Source organism: Ahaetulla prasina, chromosome 1 (assembly GCF_028640845.1).
Source record: "Ahaetulla prasina isolate Xishuangbanna chromosome 1, ASM2864084v1, whole genome shotgun sequence".
Taxonomy (NCBI): Eukaryota; Metazoa; Chordata; class Lepidosauria; order Squamata; family Colubridae; genus Ahaetulla; species Ahaetulla prasina.
The window spans coordinates 27,490,850-27,514,112 of NC_080539.1; the positions used below are offsets into that span (position 1 = coordinate 27,490,850).

The window sequence follows — 23,263 nt, forward strand, 5'->3', positions numbered from 1 at the left end:
TATTTCGTGGTGACCAAAATTGGATGCAGTATTCCAAGAGTGGTCTTACCAAGGCATTATAACAATCATCCAAGCTTGGGCTGTTATATGGATGTAGTCTAGTTGATGTGATTTAGTAGTTGTCTTGTGGGAACAGGTCATAAGGAAGCCTTGAACCTGCGTTTATGAACAAAAACTTTTAAGAGGGCTGGCTGTTTCTAGATTCGTAAATGGGAGGCCACATCCCCAGTGTTGAGGTCACTACTGGAATGGGTCTGAAAAGAAGGTAGTGGATTTGAATTTGCAGAAAATCCTAAAGCATTAGGAACATGAGCTCCTTCTAATGATCTTGTCGGAGGAGCAGGATTGTTCGACTGATAAAGTGAGGCATCCTACTTTCCCATTTTTATGCTTAGCCGATAGAAAGGTGCAAGTAAAGCTGAATACCTTCCCATAACATGTTGAACTGACGTACAACCCAGACTTTACATTCTAAGAATTAGGATCATCATATCCAGCCAGCAACAATCTAGATCAGGGGTCTCCAACCTTGACCAATTTAAACCTGGAGGACTTCAACTTCCAGAATTCTGATCTAGATGACCACCTTGAAGCACCAAAGGGATAACTCAGGGGTGGGCTTCCAAAATTTTAGCAAGGGGTTCTCTGCCCGGTTGCTGGATGGGCATGGCAATGGTGGGTGTGGCCTAGTTGGCCTCCTACACAATAGCACCACAGGGGTCGTTTTTGCCCTTCCCGGGCTCCGGAGGCTTTCCTTGAGCTTCTGGGAGGATGAAAACAGCCTCCCCAGGCTCCAGAGGCCCTTTGGAGGCCAGAAACAGGCCCATTTCCAGCCTTCCCGAACTTCCAGTAGGCCCGTTTTTCACCCTCCCTGAGCCTCTACATGCGCCCTTCAATTACCTGCATTCAAAACGGGCCGTCTGGGGACTCCTGGGAGGGGTGGGGCAGAGTGGGCGGGGCCAGCCAAGAGTGGGATTTGGGGCTTTTCCGAACTGCACAGAATCTTAGCTAGAGGTTCTCCCAAACCCCTGCGAATTCCCAGCAGCCCACCCCCGGATATACTGTACAAAACTATGATACTTTCGCTCTCATTAGTTGCCTAGTTGCTGTTCAGAATTGGGCAGCCTTCTTATGGTAGCTTGACCTAAATTATCAGTCTGTAGCTTTTGAGGGCACAGCCTATGATTGTGTTAAAATGCAGTCCACCAGAGAAAACACTGAACCTGTGTTTCACATATTATGCCAGGACAAGACATTTTATGTGGATAGCCTAGATTGAATGGAGGAAGGAGATGACTTGAGATTGCAAGTAATCCTTGACTTGCAACCAGAACTGAGATGAAAATTTCTGTTGCTAAACAATACAGTTGTTAAATGAATCATAAGTACCCTTTTCAGTCTTGTATCTTTGAATGGAGACTAAATGAATGGTTGTAAGTTGAGGATGACCTGTGCACAATTGGCGTCGGCAATCTCTTTATTTCCAACTGTTCCAGTAGGTAGGTTATGGGACCAGCCCTTCCAGCCAATCACTGGACTCTATGGCTGTTCTGCAAGGCTGATTTGCTTGCAAGAGGGACCAGAGCCCTGGCTGGTCTGATTGTAGGCTGACTTATTGACCTGACATTTGTCACTGCATCCACAGAGAGACAAGGAACCAAATTGAAAGGATCCTATCCAGGGGTGGGCTGCTGGGGGTTCACAGGGGTTCAGGAGAACCTCTAGCTAAGATTCTGTGCAGTTCGGAGAACCCCCAAATCCCACTCCTGGCTGGGCCCTCCCACCCCGCCCCTCCCAGAAGTCCCCATGCGGCCTGTTTTAGATGCAGGTAAGTGCAGGGCGTGTGTGGAGGCTTCAGGAGGGCAAAAAATGGGCCTACCAGAAGTTCGGGAAGGCTAGAAATGGCCCCATTTCTGGCCTCCAAAGGCCTCTGGAGCCTGGGGAGGTCATTTTCACCCTCCTGGAGACTCGAGAAAAGCCTCCAGAGCCCAGGGAGGGCAGAAAATCCCACCCACCCCCCTTGGTGCAGGAGGCCAACTAGGCCACACCCACCATGGCCATGAACCGGGCAGAGAACTCCTTGCTAAAATTTTTGAAGCCCACCCCTGATCTTATCAAGTCTGAGGCAGCTGGACTCCAAAGGGCCTCTGGTGGCTCAGACTGCTAAGACAGTCTGTTATTAACACAGCTGCTTGCAATTACTGCAGGTTCAAGTCCCACCAGGCCCAAGGTTGACTCAGCCTTCCATCCTTTATAAGGTAGGTAAAATGAGGACCCAGTTTGTTTGGGGGCAATAAGTTGACTTTGTATATAATATACAAATGGATGAAGACTATTGCTTAACATAGTGTAAGCCGCCCTGAGTTTTCGGAGAAGGGCGGGATATAAATGCAAATAAAAAAAAAAAAGCATGAACTCTAGAGGCACTGGCTGTTTAAATGGTTCACAGTGCTTCTTCCCAGAGTTCTCCCCACCTGGGCTGAGCTGCCATTTATGGGATAAGCTATCAGTTGACTTTGCCTTCCATCACCTGATTCTTTATGCCTGTGTTGTCTTCTGATTCAGACACATTAGTGGGAATGGAGAATAGGCAGAGGGCCTTCCTTCACTCTGGCTAAAGAAGAGACTGGTACTCCAGTTTCCACAGCCACTTTATTAACTGAATTTTGAAAATTAAGTTGATTTACTTGTCTACACATACACAGAAAAAGCCCTTTCTTAAAGGCTACCTCTTCAGTAGCAGGTAGTCCTGGCTTAATGACCATTTGTTTAGCAACTGAAATTATGACAGCATATGAAAAAAAGTAACTGATAACCATTCATCCCAGATAACGTTTGTAGCATCCCTGCTGTCTCATGATGGTCTTTTGTGACCTTCCCACAAGATTAATAGGGAAGCCAGCAGGAGGGGGCAAGTTGCTGTCACAATGATGTCTTCCTTCATAACTGTAGATCATTCACTTAACAACCACAATTGAGACAGCTAGGGCTGCCAGAACTGTTATCGCTAAACAGGGCAATCATATGATGTTTTGCTATGATGTTTTGTTTAATGCAGGGGTGGAATCCAGCAGGTTCTGACAGGTTCTGGAGAACCGGTAGTGAAAATTTTGAGCAGTTCAGAGAACCGCCAAATACCATCTCTGGCTGGCCCCAGAGTGGGGTGGGAATGGAGATTTTGTAGTATCCTTCCCCTGCCACACCCACTAAGTCACACCACGTCCACCAAGCCAAGCCCATAGAACTGGTAGTAAAAAAAATTTGGATTTTACCACTGGCTTAATGACCATTTTATTTAACCACAAAGTTGCCGGTTCCAATTAGGGTTGATAGGCAAGGATACTTATATATTCAGCAGGTCCATCTTGGCTGTCAATAGCCACTTTCCCAAATTATGTGGATTGACTTGAGAGCATCCAGTTTAATAGGTCTTTAGCATTCTGGAATCCCAGAATACTATGGCAGGGGCTGGAGAATACTCTTTGCTACCACCTAGTGGCCATGGGTTCAATTTTCCACTGAGGTTGGAAAGTTCTTTGGATAATAGCACATCTATACCAGCGTCATGCAACACTCTGGCACACATCGTGTATGGCAATTAGTGGCAGCTTCCCCCACCATTGGTGACATTTGTTTTAGTCAAGGCAGGGAAACCATCAGTCACTGCCCCATCAGTGTTCAAGGGTACAGTATTGTAAGGCTGCAGTCAGCAGCAGAGCATGGCCTCATTCCCCCAGTGTAGACTGGCCTGCTGTGAGAGGAGTAAAATTAGGGAAATTTTCCCTCTGGATAGATAAAGTTCTGGATAGATAAATTGCCATGTGGATGAATTCTTAACTTGAACATGAATTCAAGGCACAAACTGCAGCCAGCAATGTGACGTGACTAAATTAAAGAGTGAAGTCATAACTCATTTGAGACAAAAAAGGAAGCCCTCTCTTCCCAAGCCAACAATGGGGAGGTATTACTAAAGGCAAACTGTTGTGCTTCATTTTCTCTGAGTCGGGGACAGTTGTACTTTGCATCTGTATACTTTATACCAGGGGTCTCCAACCTCGGCAACTTTAAGCCTGGTGGACTTCAACTCCCAGAATTCCCCAGCCAGCAAAGCTGGCTGGGGAATTCTGGGAGTTGAAGTCCATCAGGCTTAAAGTTACTGAGGTTGGAGACTCCTGCTTTATACCGTATCTGGAACTGTATACAGCATGAGCCGGAAAGAGGGCTGTGAAATTATCTACAAACTCCTCACATCCTGGACATAAAGTGTTTCAACTTTTTCCCTCATGATGACACTATAGGGCAGGGGTGTCAAACTCATGGCCCGTGGGCCGGATGCGTCACGTGCTGGCCATGTCCATTCCCAGTTTAGCGAAGGAGGGGGAAATTCCAGATAAGTCACGTGACAATGACGTGATGACGTGAGTTTGACACCCCTGCTATAGGGCATTGCATGGCAAAACAACTAGACACAGGGACAGTTTTTTCCCCCTGGGCCATCAGTCTGCTAAACAACTAATTCCCAAAATACTGTCTTATGCCCTAGGATGTCAAGCCATGTAGTAGGGCTGTACTATTATCCTTCTCATCTTTCTTATTATCACCTCTTATTACCTTTTAGCATCTTATGACGATGACTTTGTTGTTCGTATCGTATGATTTATGTTGCTTGCTTTTATATAGTATCTTATGAATGAGTGTTGTATTTTATGATTTATGATTGTATTATGAGCATGATTTATCACTTGTTGCTTGTATGTACAGTGAGAGCTTAATCACCAGAGACAAATTCCTTGTGTTTCTAATCACACTTAGCCAATAAAGAATTTATTTTATTCTGTTGCAGAAATGGTAGACTTGCTCCTAGGTACATTACAAGGAGGCCAGTCCAGTATAGAATATTTTGCAAAGGTGCAGTAGGCATGTGTGTAGGATTTCAGATCTTATTTCAAAAAAAGTGCTTTAGAATAGTGTTTTTCAACCTTGGCAACTTTAAGAGATGTGGACTTCAACTCCCAGAATTGATCTGGCTGGGAAGTTGAAGTCCACACATCTGAAAATTGCCAAGGTTGAAAAACTTACCATTGGGCCTCTGTGAGCACAGCTTTCGCATCCAAAGATAGGAAAAATGTGGAGTATTGCTCTGGAGAAGGGAATAACCTCATTCAAGGCAAGATGGTCTGGATATACAGGATCCACAGATATATGATCTGGATAAACTACAGATATACCGAGCTTTGTCCTGGGCTTTGTCCTTTTTTAATCTATGACCTGAATGAGAAACTTGAAGAGACACTAAAAAAACTTTATAGATGACACTAATTGGGAGGGATGGCTAACGGCAGCTGGGGAATTCTGGGAGTTGAAGTCCACATATTTTAAAGGTGCCAAGCTTGAGAAATACTGCTTTAGAGCAGGGGTCTCCAACCTTGGCAACTTTAAGACTTGTGGATTTCAACTCTCAGAGTCCTCTGGGAGTTGAAGTCCAAATATTTTAAAGTTGCCAAGGTTGGAGAACCCTGCTTTAGAGGACAAAGTAGCCTGAACGTAATACCTGTCTGCACTTTTTTGAAGCACCTCACCTAAGGAGCTGCTTCCTTTGTAACAGCAGATGGCAGCATCAAACCAACCTTAGCTGATCTCAGAAGAAGAAGAAGAAACTATCAGACTTGGTTAGTATTTGAATAGAGTGCCACTAAGAAATCCTAAGATTCTAAGATAGACAAGGACATTTAAAAAAAAAAGCGCCAGAAGATAATGGCAAATGCAATCATTTTGTTGCCATGAAGTGAATCCCCACTTGTATAATCTTCTGTTTCTTTTGAGTTCGACAAAGTGTCCCATTGTTTGTTCGAACCTTCTCCAGGCACAAGTATAGGAATGGTTTTTCTAATTGGCCAAGAAAAAAAAATGGAACCTTTAGTGGGTTTTAAAGAGTAAAATCTCTGATGTCAGGATGATTCTTCTGGTTTCCTATCAGAAAGATAAAAACTTCTGAGATTGCTTGAAAACAGTTCCCCAGCTACCCATCTATCTTACTGCATTCATAAGGCAAAGGTAAAGGTTCCCCTCGCACATATGTGCTAGTTGTTCCCAACTAGGGGGCGGTGCTTATCTCCATTTTAAAGCCGAAGAGCCAGTGATGTCCAAAGACATCTCTGTGGTCATGTAGCCGGCACAACTCAATGCCAAAGGCACACAGAACGCTGTTACCTTCCCACCAAAGGTGGTCCCTATTTTTCTACTTGCATTTTCTACATGCTTTCGAACTGCTAGGTTGGCAGAAGCTGGGACAAGTATTGGGAGCTCACCCCATTACACGGCACTAGGGATTTGAACTGCTGAACTGCCAACCTTTCAATTGACAAGCTCAGCATCTTAGCCACTGAGCCACCGCATCCCTCTACTGCATTCATACAACCCAATAAATTAACCCCTTTTCTGAGTTTCCACAACCCATTAGCTCCTAAATTAACCAAACAGGTTGGCTTGCATGGCACCATAAATAAGGAAACCAAGATGAAAAGTAGCCATTCTTAGCATGTTTATACATATAACCACTAGGCACTTAACTGATCTGCTTAACCATGTTGTGCAAAGGCAAACATCTTGAAGGGAAGTTTGAAATGCCACCCAGTTGTTAGAGCTTTTGTCAACAGTGATGCTGTTTCTGACTTAAAGCTGATTAATTACACTTTGAAAATTAGGCTGCCTTGGAAGGAATGAAGTATGCAGATTCCTAAATGAGTGTCAAGTGTGTTGCCTTTCTAGCAGCCAAATTCTTGCTGGGAAAATATCTGAAAGCTCCTACTATAGATTCTTATTTTGTATACATGGAAGTGTAACATTCCTACTATAGTTATGAACTCAGCTGTAATAGGATTGACTGGAAGAATGTATATGTGTGTGAAGGGGAGGGGTGTCTCCTATAATATTTTTCCCAATGCAGTGCATCAATCAATCATGCTCCTCACCCACATCACATGGCTGTGGGACAGAAGAGTGTCAGGCTATCTGATAAAGGGTTCCAATTTCAAAGCTTGTGTGCACAGACAGAATTGTACCCACCTGCATTGCATTCATTGTGAACATGTTTGCTTATCTTACAGATAAGAAGCGTAAGGTTTAAGATGCAATTTCTCTCTTTCTGACAATTTCAGAGTACAAGTATTGGAAATAAGGAGGGACAGTTCATACCAGTGTTTCTCAACCTTGGCAACTTTAAAGTGTGTGGACTTCAACTCCCACAATTTCACAGCCTACCCGTTTTAATTATTGAGTCTGTCATTTGCACCTCTATAACTGTCTGGTTCGGTTCTGCAACCCAACAAGAAAAACACAGACTTCAGAGGATAATTAGAACTGCAGAAAAAATAATTGCTACCAACCTGCCTTCCATTGAGGATCTGTATACTGTATTGCAGATCCCTCGCATCCTGGACATAAACTGTTTCAACTCCTACCCTCAAAACGACGCTATAGAGCACTGCACACAGAACAACTAGACACAAGAACAGTTTTTTCCCAAAGGCCATCACTCTGCTAAACAAATAATTCCCTCAACACTGTCAGACTATTTACTGAATCTGCACTACTATTAATCGTTTCATAGTTCCCATCACCAATCTCTTTCCACTTATGACTGTATGACTATAACTTGTTGCTGGCAATCCTTATGATTTATATTGATATATTGACCATCAATTGTGTTGTAAATGTTGTACCTTGATGAACGTATCTTTTCTTTTATGTACACTGAGAGCATATGCACCAAGACAAATTCCTTGTGTGTCCAATCACACTTGGCCAATAAAATTCTATTCTATTCTATTCTATTAATATTGCCAAGGTTGGGAAACAGTGGTTTAAATAATGGAATCATACAATTGTAGAGTAAGAAGTGACCCCCAAAGGTCTTCCAGATCAACCCTCTGCAATGTGTAGGAAAACCAATTAAACAGCCCCAAAGAAATGGCCTCTTCAACTTCAAAAGCTTCCAAAGTTGAAAGACTGTATCGGTAGAAGAATTCCAGTTTCTATCTTGGGTAGCTTTTTAGAACAGTAAACCTTGGCAGCTTAAGATGTTTGCACTTCAAATCCCAGAATTCCCTAGTGGGGACGCTGGCTAGGGAATTCTGGGATTGAAGTCCATACATCTTAAAGTTGTGAAGTTTTTTAAAATACTGTTTTAGACAAAGGGAGTTTTGCGTTGAGAAGTCAGCTGAGTTCATGCATTACACTAGTTTAGGCCGGTGATGGCTAACCTTTTTGCCATGCACGCAAGACACACACACCCCCGCGCTCCCCCCACTTTTGGCACGGTGGACCCGATAAGCCCATTTTTCGGTCTCCCCAGGCTCCAGAGCCTTTCTAGGAGCCTAGGGAGGGAAAAATGGCCTTCCCCGAGGCCCTTCAGAGGCCAGAAAGAGCTTTTTTTCCTGACTTCCGGTGGGCCCAGAAGGCTCAAGAATTAGCTGGTCAGCATGTGCGCTGGAGCTGAGCTCGTCTGCCCACCGATATGGCTCCACGAGTGGCATAGGTTCGCCATCACGGGTCTAGGCTAAAGTGGAGATTGGTTAATTTGAAGTTCAACATGTTGTGCAAAATCAGGGTGAGGCAGGACATCGGGTTCATTTATAAGTTTATTTACCAGGTATATATTCTGCCTTTTGTCCTGGAGCCCAGAATAACTTCCATTCCATGGATTGCTCTCTTCATTTTATCCTCACAACAGTCTTGAAAGGTAGGCAGGCTGGGAAATCTAAACGGTGGGACCATATAAAAAAAAAAGGTTGGGCTTCAATTGCAAAATCATAGTTATTATAATCCTAAGTGTTTTGATTCTTCCTGCAGATGTTCCTATTGGTCTAAGAGAGAATAAGTGATCCAATGCATTTCTATGGGTAGATTTGAATTTGGATCTACCTGTCCTAGTCTAATATTTTAATCCTGGCATTATATTCTTTCTTTCTGTTTCTGTACTGCATTCACAAAAGCATTTGCCTTTTATAAAAATGTGTTGGTTGAAAAAGTTGCTACCAGACTCCTGATTTTTTTCCCCCACCATAGACTAAAACGTCTTTCCTTCTACAATATTGACATTGGGGAGATTCAAATAGGGATCCCTGCTGGATCACGGGTCAGATCAAGGAGACAGAATGAGGGGAAAAAACCCCAATGAGTTGTCTTGCGTTGCGCTCCCAGCTGAAAAGCTGAAAGCTTTGGAGAAATTTAAATCCAAGAGGCTTTGATGCACTGGGACCACTTTGTGCCTTTGACATCTTGCAGCATGGCTGAAATTGGCTTAGGTTGAGCAGAAGTGGAAAGTACAGTCCCTGTACATGCTCAGAGGCAATTTCTCAATCATCAGTCCTGCCATTTTTTTAAAAAAAATATTTTTTTTTAACCAGAGTTATGTGCTTTGGCATTCATTCAGCTTCTCCCTAATCCAGCTATTGTGAGACTTCTTGGCTAATGTGAATTCTATTGGCTGCCAAAACAAACAAACAAGCAAATAATTACACGCCCTTAGGATTAGAAGCTTCTTCAATGTGTCCTTTTCCCCCTGTAACCCAGTATGAACAAAAAAGATCCCCCCCCCAACATACATATAACATACAGAATTATTGTTTCCTTCTGTATAGCTTTTGGCATCATTCCTTTTCCCTAGGAAATAAACCCATTTAGCTTTTCTAAACGCAGCCCAGGTTAGAGAACTGGGAGAACCAAGTCAGATTGCTTTGTACCAGGCAGCCAATAGAATTCACATTAGCCAAGAGCCAGAAGAAAGAAGGAGCAGGCAGATACCAAGGGTACGGTAAAAAAAAAAATCAAGATGGCAGCCATAATACTTCGATAAAAGTCCTGTCATTTGTGTGGGTGCTACACGTAACACATGTGGTTACCATCTTGATTTTTTTTTTACTGTAAATTGAGGACATCCCTGGCAGGTACTATCTCTGTTGAATAAAGTCTTGCCAAAACTCTGTGGCTCAGACTGCTAATGCAGTCTGTTATTAACAGCAGCTGCTTGCAATTACTGCAGGTTCTAGTCCCACCAGGCCCAAGGTTGACTCAGCCTTCCATCCTTTATAAGGTAGGTAAAATGGGGACCCAGATTGTTGGGGGCAATAAGTTGACTTTGTATATAAATATACAAATAGAATGAAGTCTATTGCTAACATAGTGTAAGCCGCCTTGAGTCTTCAGAGAAGGGCGGGATATAAATGCAAATTTAAAAAAAACAGTATCGTGGTACACACCAGTGGTGGGTTTCAAAATTTTTTACTACCGGTTCTGTGGTTGTGGCTTGGTGGGCGTGGTGTGGCTTGGTGAGCGTGGCAGGGAAAGGATACTGTAAAATCTCCATTCCCTCCCCACACCAGTGGAAGGTTACTGCAAAAATCCCCATTTCCTCCCAATCAGCTGGGAATTGGGAGGCAGAGAATAGATGGGGGCAGTCAGAATTTTTACTACCGGTTTTCCGAACTATTCAACATTTCCACTACTGGTTCTCCAGAACTGGTCAGAACCTGCTGAAACCCATCTGTGGTACACACTATGATTTGTGCAGGAAATGTTGGAAGGGTTTCTAAACATCCTTAAAACCCAATTCTGGGTTTTTGTGACATCCTGAAAATTCCCTTTGAAATGATCTTCACTTGAACAAGCAAGGAGGGATGGAAGAGCTGGCTTTGGACTCTGGAGAACCTAGGCATGATGCCTGGACCATCCTACCTGCAAAGAATAATATCAACAGAAGCTGCCAGCATGGAACCCCAGTGGAACCCCATGAAAGATTCCATGGGTTCCATGAGGACTCAAGAATCAGTCACACTCATCATGGCAAAAAAAATGGTGAGAGTGCTTATAACACCTTCAAAATTCCAAATGTGCCCATTTGGTGCCCCAAAATATATGGAAAACACTGATCTACCCAAAGGCGCTTTTTCAAGAGGCAACTGGACTTTCTAGTTTTTCTTTGAAGATGTTTCGCTTCTCATCCAAGAAGCTTCTTCAGCTCTGGACTTCCAGAAAGTCCAGTTGCCTCTTGAAAAAGCACCTTTGGGACAACCATGACCCGGATGACTAGGAATCTCCATAGACACTCATCTACAATGTTTTCTACTGCCCCTTGAGGTCTATTATCAGAATCTCAGAAGATTCCTATTGGATCAGGGCTATATTTCTAGAGACGATATTTCTCATAGTCTATGAGAAGACTATATTTCTGATAGTCATTGATCTCCAGGAAGACCCTCAACAGTACCTTCTATTGCTGGATACCCAGCTTCTTCTCAGCTGGATGCCCAGAAACAATGCTGCCCATAATCATGGGATTTCATTATGTATGTCCCTACATAATCTCCTCCTCCTCCTCCTCCTCCATAAATTGACTCAGGCCCCTTTTTCTAAGCAAGTTATCAACACTGGATCTTGTGACGCTAGGTTCCAAGTAGAATCCTTCATATAGAGAGACGCTATGACCTTGGGAACCTGTGATCTCTTGCATGCAAAACATATGCTTAATCATTGGAATATAGTCAATATGAGCCAACTTGGCTTCCCAGGCAAGGAAGCCACATCAGCAAATTCCCTTTTAAAAAGCATTTAAAATGTCATCTTCTCAACACTGTGATATAAATTAAGTCCTCCTAAATTATATCTCTCCATTCCTGTCAATTCACAGAATTCTGATGTGCCGGCACTTCTCTCCTCCGAGAGACATCATCAAATTGTGCTCTCCATTAATTTGGAAGTTCTCCCTCCCTTCATCTTCTGGGCTGGGGAAGTACACTCTAAATGCCCTTCTTTGGCGAGCAGAGCTCAATTTTTCTTGTTTACGGCACCAGATTGAATATTTTTTGATCTAATCAAACAGATTTGCTTAGTGCCTTCCAAAAGTTGACATTCTTTCTGAAAACAATGGCAGCGGGCCAGTGAATTTGCTGCCAGTGCTGGAAAAGGCATCGCTTTCTGGCATCAGAAGTCAATAAAATAAAGGGCTTCTTAGGTGGTAGGGAAGGAAATCCACATCCTTGGAAAGGAGGTCTCCTAAAATCCTCAAATGCACCATGTCTTCCTCCCAACATACAGTACAGTATCTGTTCTGTCCAGAACGAGGTAGATATTTTCAGCTGTTGTCCTAATTGCCTTCACTATCCAGAAAACATCGGGTGATAGAAGAAACAGGATCTTGTTGGTAACAGCACCCAGATTGTGGACTTCTTTGCCAAACCTTTGTTTGACACAAGTTTTCCTTAACAAGGCAACCACAAAAGGTGTCGATTTATGCTAAGAATACATGCAAACACATTTCAGTTACCACAAGTGTAACTAATATGCCTTACCTACCTTTCAGAGTTTGTAGAGGCGACTCCTTTTTTTAATGTGTTCTTCCGAGCATATGCAAAATATATTCCAGTCACCTAATGAGTCTCATATATCAGGATCTTCCCTAGTCCCACCATCCCCTTAGAAAGTTTTATGACAGCTTCTGATCACTTTTTAGTTTCAAGGAACTTCAGTGGTTGCTCAGAATGTTAAAGCTCTATGGAGGGCTTCTGGGGTTTCTATATATATATACTGAAGTTTGTATTGTTTTACTTTAGAAGTTCAGGACTCTTTGGTGCTTTTGCTGCCTTTGTTTTCAGCTGAATCCCCCAAAGCTTGAATTTACATATCTGAGAACCCGCCTGAACAATTCTTTCCCATCATTAAATTGTAAGCTGCACAAGGCAGGCATCTATTTTAATCAGAGTTGTGCTCAATCAATGGTCACATTTATTTAAAACAACAACAGGCATACGGTATTGTCATTTTTCTTTTAAGCTCTTTCCAGCAACTTGGTCAGGAGGGTGGATGAATGTTATTATATCAGGGCAAGGGAGGCCCGTGGGTGGATTCCCCAGACCAACGTGTTGAGTGGGACAGACCAGAGGTCTCCAAACTGAAACTTCTGGATCCCAGGGCCTCACCATTGATCCGGTCCTTTGGCTGGTTTGCAAAGGGCATGTGGGTTCTCTCCCTTCTGACAAGAGGCTGCAGGACCCTTGACCCATCTGGAATGCTGCCTCTTGTCTGGGTCCAGGTGTCGCTGTGTCGGAACACAACCCAGTCTGGCCAGTTGGCTCCAGAGAACAAACTCTTTTTCAGATAAGTTATCTGGACTCTCCTGCTTCATTTCCCCAGTGCCTCCCTCCCTTTCTTTCTTTCTTTCTTTCTTTCTTTCTTTCTTTCTTCCTTCCTTCCTTCTTCCCTCCTTTCTTTCTTTCTTTTTCCTTCCTCCATCTATCTATCTATCTATCTTTCTTTCTTTCTTCCTTCCTTCCTTCTTTCCTTCTTCCCTCCTTCTTTCTTTCTTTCTTTCTTTTTCCTTCCTCCATCTATCTATCTTCCTTCCTCCTTCCTCCTTCCTTCTTCCCTCCTTTCTTTCTTTCTTTCTTTCTTTCTTTCTTTCTTTCTTTCTTTTTACTTTCTTCCTTCCTTCCTTCCTTCCTTCCTTCCTTCTTCCCTCCTTTCTTTCTTTCTTTCTTTCTTTCTTTCTTCTTTCTTCCTTCCTTCCTTCCTTCTTCCCTCCTTTCTTTCTTTCTTTTTTCCTTCCTCCATCTTTCTTTCTTTCTTTTTTCCTTCCTCCATCTTTCTTTCTTTCTTTCTTTCTTTCTTTCTTTCTTTCTTTCTTTCTTTCTTTCTTTCTTGTCACTTAGTGGGGACCCCCAGCCCCACTCGGCTGTTCCTGCTCTTCCCCTCACATCCTATGCCTGCGGAGTGGAAGAGGCGACCTGGTTCCGAACCGAAGGAGTCCTCCCGCCCAGCGACTTGTTTCCCGGCCGCCTTCCCCCCCCCCCAGCCACCACCTGACCTCGGGGTCTCTTCTCTGGCCTCGGGGTGGGGCGACGGACCCGAGCGGGTTCGTTGCTCTACCAAGCTGGAGGAAGTTGAGTCCCGCTCTTTCCTCTTCGCTAAAGTCTCCTTTGGCAGCCGCGCTCGCTGTTGGCAAGGGACGCACCGATCTGGAGCGGAGCAGCGCGAGAGAAAAATTGCAAAGGGAAGCCAGCCCAAGCAGTTGGAGAGACTCGTGGCTTTGCCCTTTCCCAATGACGTAGTGTCCTGAGCCCTTCCCCTCCCCGCCCTCACCCCCCCACCCACCCCCCCGCCTTTCCCCTTACATCTTTGGAAGCCACAATTAAGCAGCACCGCTGGGATAAAACGCTCGGGCTGCCAGCGGACTAGGGCATTGCATCGAGAGATGGCCAGGCTGCGGACTTCGTTCCTCCTCCCTGGAGTCCTCGTTCTCCTGCTTTCCAGCCTCCCGGCTTCGTGGCAAGGAGGTAAGAGAAGCACCTCGGGCAGGCTGCGCCGGCTTCAGCTTCTGGCCAGCCGCCGCTGAGGTGCTTTCCTCCTGAAAGCCGGGGTCGGCCGTCTGCCCCCTGGCTGCGGAGCCTTCTCGTCGTCTTCATCCAGCTCCAGCTTTGGGGACTCCGGGAAGCCCCGGGCTCTCCTCTTTTGCCGCCCGTCCCCCCACTCTAGGCAAAGCCTCTCCGGTCCTTTTGTAGAAGGGAAGGGGCGAAGACCCCCGGTGCTGTAGGTTACCATTTGACAGCTGAGAGCAGCGTGGGTGTATCTACTGAGCCCCCTTTTTCTGTCTATCTCGTGGGGGGGGGGGTCTCCAAAACCCAGGGCTTCCAAGAGAGGCGCTGATACTGCATTTTCAAAAATAAAATAAAATAAAATAAAAAGCCAAGACCTCTGCTGTGTGAATCAGGATGATTTGGAAGGAAGGGCAGAGGTGGGGGAAGGTGGGATGTGATGAAGACACAAATCCAGAGTGTTTCAGGACGACCAGAGCTCACGTGGATTCCTAGAAGTGTTTCCAAACGCTGCGCTCAACATCTGGGACCTGCAAGCAGGTTCTGGAAGAGGATCAGAGCATCTCTGCAGGTGTGGCAGGTTCCTGACGAAGATACAGAACCTGCAGACAGGAGGGTTCGATGTGAACCCCAGTATTTTCTTGCTTCTTTTGACTATAGAGTGGAATTACAAGGTCTCATTCACTGGTTAGGAAGCCTCACCTGATGGGCTCATGAAAGAGAGATGGGTCCCTCTCAGTGTTAAGTTGACAGCCAAAATTCTTCACTACTCTCCATGTAGGAACACAGAAAGATTATCCCATTTCAGGGACCAAGACCAATGTTGGCTGCCCAGGATCCAGAGAGTCATCTTGTGCCAACCCAACTCCACCCCTTCGATTTTGCATCCTTCCATGGGGCTGTTTGGCAAACCATCCGCACTCTTAATGACATTCCCCTTTCTTAAGAACCTCACTCTTCTCCTGCCGAATATTCTGACTCCTTGTAACCAATGTGCTGTCTTGGAGCAAATCAGCTCCATAGATTTATGATGTAGCTGGTGATACCGATGATAAAGTAAACCTTGAGATTTTTCTATACAAGTGCCCCTAAGAGATATTTTTCCTTCTCTTTCCTCTGTGCCCAACCTGCTTCCTTTGGAATTGTCAGCACTCCAGGCAGAATATGTAGTAATTTGAAAGTCTTTTTAAAAGTAGTATTTTTAAATCACACACACACACCTCTACTGTATAGGGAAGATCTGTTGGATGGGTTTTGAACTACTGTAGGTGTGATGAGGAATGATTCTCCTAGAAAGTTAGCTAAAGACCTCAGTAGGAAGACTTAGCATTTGGCTTGACTTGTTCTTTTCAGCTTCATGAAAAAGTTGCCTAGGTAGGCAGTGAATGATGCTCTATGGCACCTACAGCAGATGCCTGCCTGGATCCCTTTTATAAGCGGCGGTAGCCAACTTGAGAGGCACACCCAAGATCTCTTGAATTGCTGCCCTGAAGGATTCTGAGGGCAACACAGTGACCCAATATCTTTTCTGCATCTTCACAAAGGGGGTTGTTGGTACACCTATTGGTAGGGGGCTGCAGTGTGAGGCGGACACCTGCTTTTTGCGAAGATGAACTCATCTCCATAATCTCCTTAGACTGGTTTGAGTTCTTCTTTAAAATGTCTGCTGGATCGTTCCACCAATGATCCCTCTAGTATTCGGTTGACCACTCCTGTGTTCAGCAGCAGCTAACTAAGCACTTTCAGGAAACCTACAAGCAGCACACAAGGGCTGCATCTCCTCTTGTCTGTCCTTAGCATCCAGAAGCATGCTGCACCAAGCAGGCAGGTTCCATTTAGGTTTCATAGCTCAGGCTTGTTGATAATCCTCCCTACCCCACCCATAACTTGGTCTAATTTTTTTTAATGTTGTACGATCCATGGTTTAGTGTATCCAATCCCATCCTCACCCATCCTCACCCATCCTCACCTTTCCATTGCTTTGGAAAGCCTGATCTAAAATTCAGATCCTTTCTTTTTCATTTTGACAACTCTTTGCATGATAAAAAAGGAGACATGAGTGACCCCAAAGCGTACTGATGATAAATAATTCTTTCTGTTTGTTGCTTTCAACTTTTGCGGGTGTGGGGGGGATAGGCAGTGTCTATCTTGCTGTTGCAACTGAAAGAATGGGGAAATTGGTTTATTGGCATCTTGGAATTGTAATGGGGTTACTTGGGGAGAAGGTCTGGGTGTGTAATATCCTTTCCACATTGGGCTTTCAAGCTGTGTTGTGGACATAGCTATATGTGTATACAACAGACTTAGGCACAGGGGCTATTAATATTCAAGTTCCGTTCAATAGGACTTAGTCTTGGCTGCAATAGAAGTAAAAAAAAATACAGAAAAGAAACCAAGGTCTCATTCTTGATGGAATACAAGAATGTTGGCCAAGATTTTTTTTTCAAGAAAGATTTATTAGAGGAGACAAGGAAATCAGAAATCCACAGAAATATGTCCCCCAAGTTCTGTCCAGGTTTGAGAGCATATTCAGAGGAATTATGTATGAGTTATTTCCTTCTACAAACTGTATATTATGTAGGAAAAAAATGTTCCAAGGGGGTGAGGGGCTGTCTGGAAGGAGGGAACCAAAGTCAACAAGAAGATAAAATTTCTCCTGAATTTTACTGGTGCCTATATATGACTATGTAGTTTTCTTGGCAATAATGTGGAATTAGGTTACCACTGCCTTTTTATAGAAGACTTTTCCATTTTCTTCTCAGCTCAATAACCCTGGTGGTCTCCGATTCAGGTATTGATCAGTTCTGACCCTGGCTAACTTTTTCAAGATCAGCTTGGTAATGCCACCTGTTGTAAATACTCTTTTGCTGACTCCAAAACTGGCTTCAGACAACCAGGACACACTCTCAATCCCTTTCTCCCTTTGCTTAGAATTCTATTCTTCCTTGATTGACCAGAGCAGAGTTGACATTTTTGGTCTTTTGAGTGTGTCCAAGTGCCATGAATTCTTAAGAGGCTTGTAAATTCTTTGCTAAGAACTAACACAGGACAGTTTTCATGCTATTTGTGGATTAATTTAGACTAGCCTTTGGCAGGGAAAGTTGCAGAGGGAGCTGGAAATTTATACCAGAGTTTCCTAAATTGCATTTTCAGGTTGTAGCGATAACACATAAAAGAAACTGGATTCATATGCACCGACCCAGAAAGACACTTTTTCCTATCTCCTCAAAGCATTTTTGCATTTCTGTTATCACTCCACTGTGTTCTAGAGTGGCAATGCAATCTGGAGAGGGGTCCCTGATTGTTTGGGTTTGTAAAGAAGAATGTAACAGAACAACAGCATATAAATCTGCAGGTACCCGTGCTCGAAAAATTCCCTTAAAAAGCAATCCCTTGCAAGCCAATTTTTTTTGTGTGTTTCCCTGGAAACAACTCCCACTTGGTTAAATTGGACTTACTCCCAAGTAAGCATGCAACGGATTGCAGAGAATGGCTTTAGAAAAACAGGATGCATACCACATTTGGCAGCCCTTCAAATTTGGGTCTAGTTACCCAAGATTTCAAAGAATGCAATAATTATTACATCTCAAGAGAAGTATCTCAAATGTAGGACCTGTAAAAGAAAGGAAAATCTCCTTTGAGGAGCAAAATTCTTCCTGGCTCTATGGACACATCCAGGCAATTTTGTTGGGGATAGTAGAGAAGTGCCCTGGTGTCACTTTCTTCTAGAACGGGTGAATTTCTGATGGTCTCATATTCCAAGAGTAGCCAGGTTCAACCGAGGTTAGTTTTTTTCAAGATGAGCCAAATCATCCAGGTGGTAGCATCTGTTGTGACATAAACCAGGCACAAAAACTTGGAATGCAGTAGGTCTGCTTTCAGACTAACAAGCTACAAAGTGGTTTGGTGTGTGTGTGCGTGCCTGTGTGTTGTAAGTGTGTGTGTGGGGGGGGGGAGGAATTAATAGAAGCAAAAAGCTTCATCTATTCATGTTTTCTCTGAAGAAATCACTTGATCCCACTTGTCCAGATACTTTTCTTCTCATTGTTTTTTCTGGAGCCATTCAGAAGATGTAGAAAGTAGATCCAAAAAAGGAAGGACTTATGGGTGGCAGAAGGGGAAGAAGGCTTCAGAAGGTGTTTAAAAAAATAATAATCCATGTTCGTTTGTTTTCTGTGTTGGAACTGGCTTTTTCCTGGATGTCTTACTTTCATCCCCAATACAGTATCGTACTTGAAAGCCTTTTTTTTTTTTTTTGCAAAGTGCTGAAATTTAAAATTTTAGGAATGAATGTTGGACATTTGGCCAGATGCTCAGGATCTTCTCGGTGCTTAATATTGCTGAAACACAAAAACCTTGGGAAATAATATGCTGCCTAAGACTTATAAGAATTCAAAAAGAATTCGGAATATATCTGCTGAATGGTGAATAGGAGAAGGAGAAGGAGAAGAGACAATTAGACGGAGAAGGAGAAGAAACCCCAGTGTTTCTTTGTCCTGGTGTTTGCATTTCTCAGCAAAATATTGGCTGGGCTCACATATTCTGTTTAAGCTCTAAGTTTCAATTATTGATTGCAGGAGTGTCTATGGTTGGGGGTGGGTGGGATGAAAGAAATGAAGAGGGCAGCCAGGACTGCATGACTGAAGCCTCACCCTCCCTCTTTTTTTTTCTTTTTCTTTTAATATGCGGGGTCCTGACTGTTTGCCAAATAAAACACAATGTTCACACATTATCCTACCCCCGTAAAGACCAGCTGAGCGTCCTTTCTGCCACTGGAGGGCGCTCTTCTTTTAAACCTGCATCTCAGCAGCCCTGAGAACTGGTTTCTATTATTTATTATTAATAGTAATTTAAAAGTGTGAACTACGCAAGAAGCTTCACTTATTTTACTGCTCATTTTCTCTTTTAAAACTGGATCATTGCACTACTGTAGCACAGCCATTTCAAGTGGGGCAGTTTTGGAGAATTTGGAGGTCATTGTGGGTGTATAGAAGTGCTAATTGCACACCCGTACCAGAAAGTATAAATCACAGCCTCCAATTCTTCCAACTTCTGAGGCCATACATCAAGTTAAACCAAAGAAACTATATGATGACTTCAGCTTCAACAACGTCTTATGCCAAGCAACCTCACCCAAAAAAAATAAATGCAATTTTTTGGGAAAAAACAAACAAACTATAAGGGATTGGAAGAACAGTGCAGAGAACGAACAGTGCAAATAGTGACAATCACACGGAGAAGGAGGCGACTTAAAACCTGCCCACAATCATTTCTAAATTACTCACTTACAGACATAGAAACGCTAAAGACAATCATATTTAGTATGCGCTCCAAAAAGCATCTTTAAAAATTTTTTTCCAGTTCTATTGGATGCCTAAAATATGGCATCTGGAAATTAATGAGAGTTCATTTTTATTCCACAAATCAAGCCATTATGTTTTCAGGTGGCTGTAAAAGGATATATACCAAACTTTGAAACGCCCTGACTAGTGGGGGAGAATCATAGGAAAGTGACATTATACTAATGCAATCAGGACTTCAGCAGGGCAAAACTAAGGTGTTTGGAAGTTTTACTCCCTTTAAAAAAAGATCTATGGATGGAACATGATTGTTTTGATAACTATATATAGCACAGAGGGAGCAGTTCAGAAGAGTTTATATGATCACTGAGAACTGCTTAAATCATCCACTGAAATTGGCTGTAAATGTACTTCAAGGGCTCACCATAGAAAACATGGCTTTGATGTCTACCAGAAGGGCCCAGCTGAGGGATAAGACAAATGGGTGGTTGCTAGATCCCCAATTAGTACTATTTACCAGGGAGTCTAAGAAGAGAAATCTTTGTATGGATGCAGTCTATGTTTGAGAGCTGGATTCTGGGGACAATCTATTTTATTTATTTATTTATTTATTTTGTCACAACAATATATATAAGCATCACATAAAAAGATTATATAGTATATAAACATATATATGAGGTAATATAAGGAAGTATTAGCATATATATATAAGAAGAAGAAAAAAGAAAGAAGAAACAGAGAAGAGCGGTGGCATTTATATACAATGCAAGTAAAAAAGAACCCGGCTTTAATCACGTCTGGGAATCTGCCCTATAGACCAGGGGTCTCCAACCTTGGCAACTTTATGACTTGTAGACTTCAACTCCCAGAATTCCTCAGCCAGCGCAAGCTGGCTGATGAATTCTGGGAGTTGAAGTCCACAAGTCATAAAGTTGCCAAGGTTGGAGACCCCTGCTATAAGACAGCTTTTGATTCCCGCTCCCCTGCAGACCCTCTTGCTGCTTGGGGTTTTTTCGAGGCACATGAGTGGAAAACAGGATGCTGGATAGAGCAGGAGAGAGAAAGAAAAATGTTCCTCAGTCCATGCCAACCTCATAATTTCATAAACCTGGCAACTCCAGCACTTGCTTTCTCAGTGTAATCCGGTCCCTTCCAAAGGGGGCCAGAGACTGAGCAGCTGTTGGAAGTAAGCTGGGGCATATTAGCAAAGATGTTTGGCTTTCGACTTTAGCGAGTGTTCTTTTCATTTTCTTTTTGAACTATGTCCTTGTGAAACCCCTTTTTGTTAAAATAGGCCTGTGAGATAAGATTACAGTTCCTGCTGTGGTTTATTCTTATTCTTCCATCTATAAAGTATAAAAAGGGGAGACCTGAAAATATAAAGGGGAGAGACCTGAGGCGTGTATGAACGGAAAAGAAAAAAGGGATCCCCTCCTGATTCTATAGAGATCTAGATCAGGAGTCTCCAACCTTGGCAACTTTAAGCCTGGTGGACTTCAACTCCCAGAATTCCCCAGCCAGCAAAGCTGGCTGGGGGATTCTGGGAGTTGAAGTCCACCAGGCTTAAAGTTGCCAAGGTTGGAGACCCCGATCTAGAGAAATGGTGTCTAGAAGCTTGGTATGTCTCGGAATTGGCAGAGCTCTGCTTAAGCTGCTGAGTCATTTTGTCTCTTTCCTCAAAGTGAGAAACTAAGTCAGGCAAATAGAGGAATAAGGCCAGTTGATTCTCAAGCTCTCCATTAATTACTTCTACTTTTAACCTTTTTTTTCTTCAAATATTGGCAATAACACTTAGACATATATCACTTCGTAGTGCTTTACAGCCTTCTCTAAGCAGTTTTACAGAGTCAGCATATTGCCCCCAACAAGCTGGGTCCTCATTTTACCAACCTCAGAAGGATGGAAGGCTGACTCCACCTTGAGCTGGTCAGGATCGAACTCCTGGCAGAGTTAGCCTGTAATATTGCATTCTAACCACTGCGCCACAACAGCTTTAGGTTAGAGGCATTTATGCACAAATTTGGTTTACATGTTACTTGCTTGTGTGTTTGTATCCTGCCTTTATTATTTTTACAAATAACTCAAGGCGGCAAACATCCAACATAATCTCCTCCTCCTATTTTCTCTATAACAACAACTCTGTGAAATGAGTTGGGGGTGAGAAAGAGTGACTGGCCCAAGATCACTCCGTTGGCTTCCATGGCTAAGGTGGGACTAGAACACACATCGTGCTAATCAAGTGTGTGCACAGAGGTTCAAGATCAGTGTCTTTGTCAATTCAGTCAGGCTGCCTTGAAACATGATTGTTACGGCTTTTATCAGGCGAACCCAGCCAACGATAGCTTATTCAGTCAATCAGGGTTAAGCATACCAGGCAGTATAGATGTGCAAACTCAATAATAGTGTTTTATTTCTCACACACACTCAGTTGCACTGTAGTCAGTGTAAAATTGACACGGATGGGTGTTTCCAGGAAGTAATTTTTATTGTGTTGTTATTCTGTCTCATTTGTTTAGTTGCATAAGAACTTCTGATGATCCCATTTCTTACTTATATTTATCCCTTTTCTTCCCTCTAGTTACATTTAGATATTTAACCTGGTTTCTGAATTAATCCATTTTCTGTGTTCACACATAAACCCCTGAACTCTAACCTAACCAAATGGTATGGGTTCATGTAATTTGCTAACTTGACCCCTGACCCCCAGACATATAATGGTTGAACCTATCAAACTGAAAGTAAATTGTGGTGTGCGTATATGATTTCTCTCACACTTCCTCCAGTCGTAGTTGTATGGCTTTTCATAAAAAAACGGATAGAAGGCTGGTTTGATGAAAGACCCACCCTCCTCATTCATGATCTGGGTATTCAACCTTTCTGTCACTCCAACCTGTCTTACTGTATCTTCTGGGCCTATTCTTGTAAAGATTTGAAAATTGGCAGGAAGACCTTGAGAACAAAGAAATGAGTAAAGATAGTCCTTAAGTTATGATCATAATGAAGCCTGCCAATCATAGGTTGTGACAATCATGTGACCAACCCAATTTTTTTTTTTTTTTGCAATGATTGTTAAGCAAAGGCCATGGGCGTTAAGTGAACCAGTGGGCCTGGTTTTATTGAAAACCAGAAGTAACTGCCAGTGAATGGCAAAACTATTGTAAAACCCACAGGATGCTGTAAACAGCCATAAAGTGGCCTGGTTGCTGAGCTCTTGAAGGGACCCCTGTCAAAACTTTGAATCCAGATTGCAAGTAGTACCACATTAGGTCCGTTGGAAGTTCGAATGGTCATTAAGCAAACGGTCATAATTGAATACAGGCATTCATGCAATATCCAGAAGCACTTCTGCTTCTCTCCACATTTTTTTTTCCAATCATCCATTCCTTTTGCCTAGAACTCTTGAGTCTGTGACTGCGCAGTGGATATGAAGCCCACTTCCTTGAAGGTGTAGTTTTTGTTTTCTTAAACCCTGTCTCAGGCTGGTGCCTCACAGCGTCTCAGCATTAAGCTGATTAGCTTTGCAGCTCTTGGATGCTCTTTTCAGGCTAGGCATAAGCTACCAACATTCATTAGAGTTTTCGACTTCTGCCCTTCTCC

The 23,263-nt window shown here is 43.2% G+C and overlaps 1 protein-coding gene and 1 long non-coding RNA gene across 18 annotated transcripts in view; one reads left to right on the forward strand and one right to left on the reverse strand.

The window, feature by feature from the left end:
• LOC131188902 (uncharacterized) overlaps positions 1–13,448 on the reverse strand; it is a 30,113-nt gene extending 16,665 nt beyond the window's left edge. Inside the window, exons 1-3 of one of the 2 annotated variants that reach the window (XR_009152865.1) lie at positions 12,352–13,448; positions 8,648–8,758; positions 4,165–5,970 (exon numbers count right to left, since the gene is read on the reverse strand). This is a non-coding gene — a long non-coding RNA (uncharacterized LOC131188902). Of the gene's footprint in view, positions 1–4,164; positions 5,971–8,647; positions 8,759–12,351 lie in introns of those variants that run through there. The other variant, XR_009152866.1, reaches the window with a different exon arrangement.
• A 719-nt stretch (positions 13,449–14,167) lies between these two features.
• ELN (elastin) overlaps positions 14,168–23,263 on the forward strand; it is a 107,641-nt gene continuing 98,545 nt past the window's right edge. For all 16 annotated transcript variants that reach the window (XM_058164545.1, XM_058164547.1, XM_058164551.1 and 13 more), the window contains exon 1: positions 14,168–14,327. In XM_058164545.1, the coding sequence (XP_058020528.1) occupies positions 14,246–14,327 (82 nt within the window). In that variant the 5' untranslated portion in view covers positions 14,168–14,245. The remainder of the gene's footprint in view (positions 14,328–23,263) is intronic.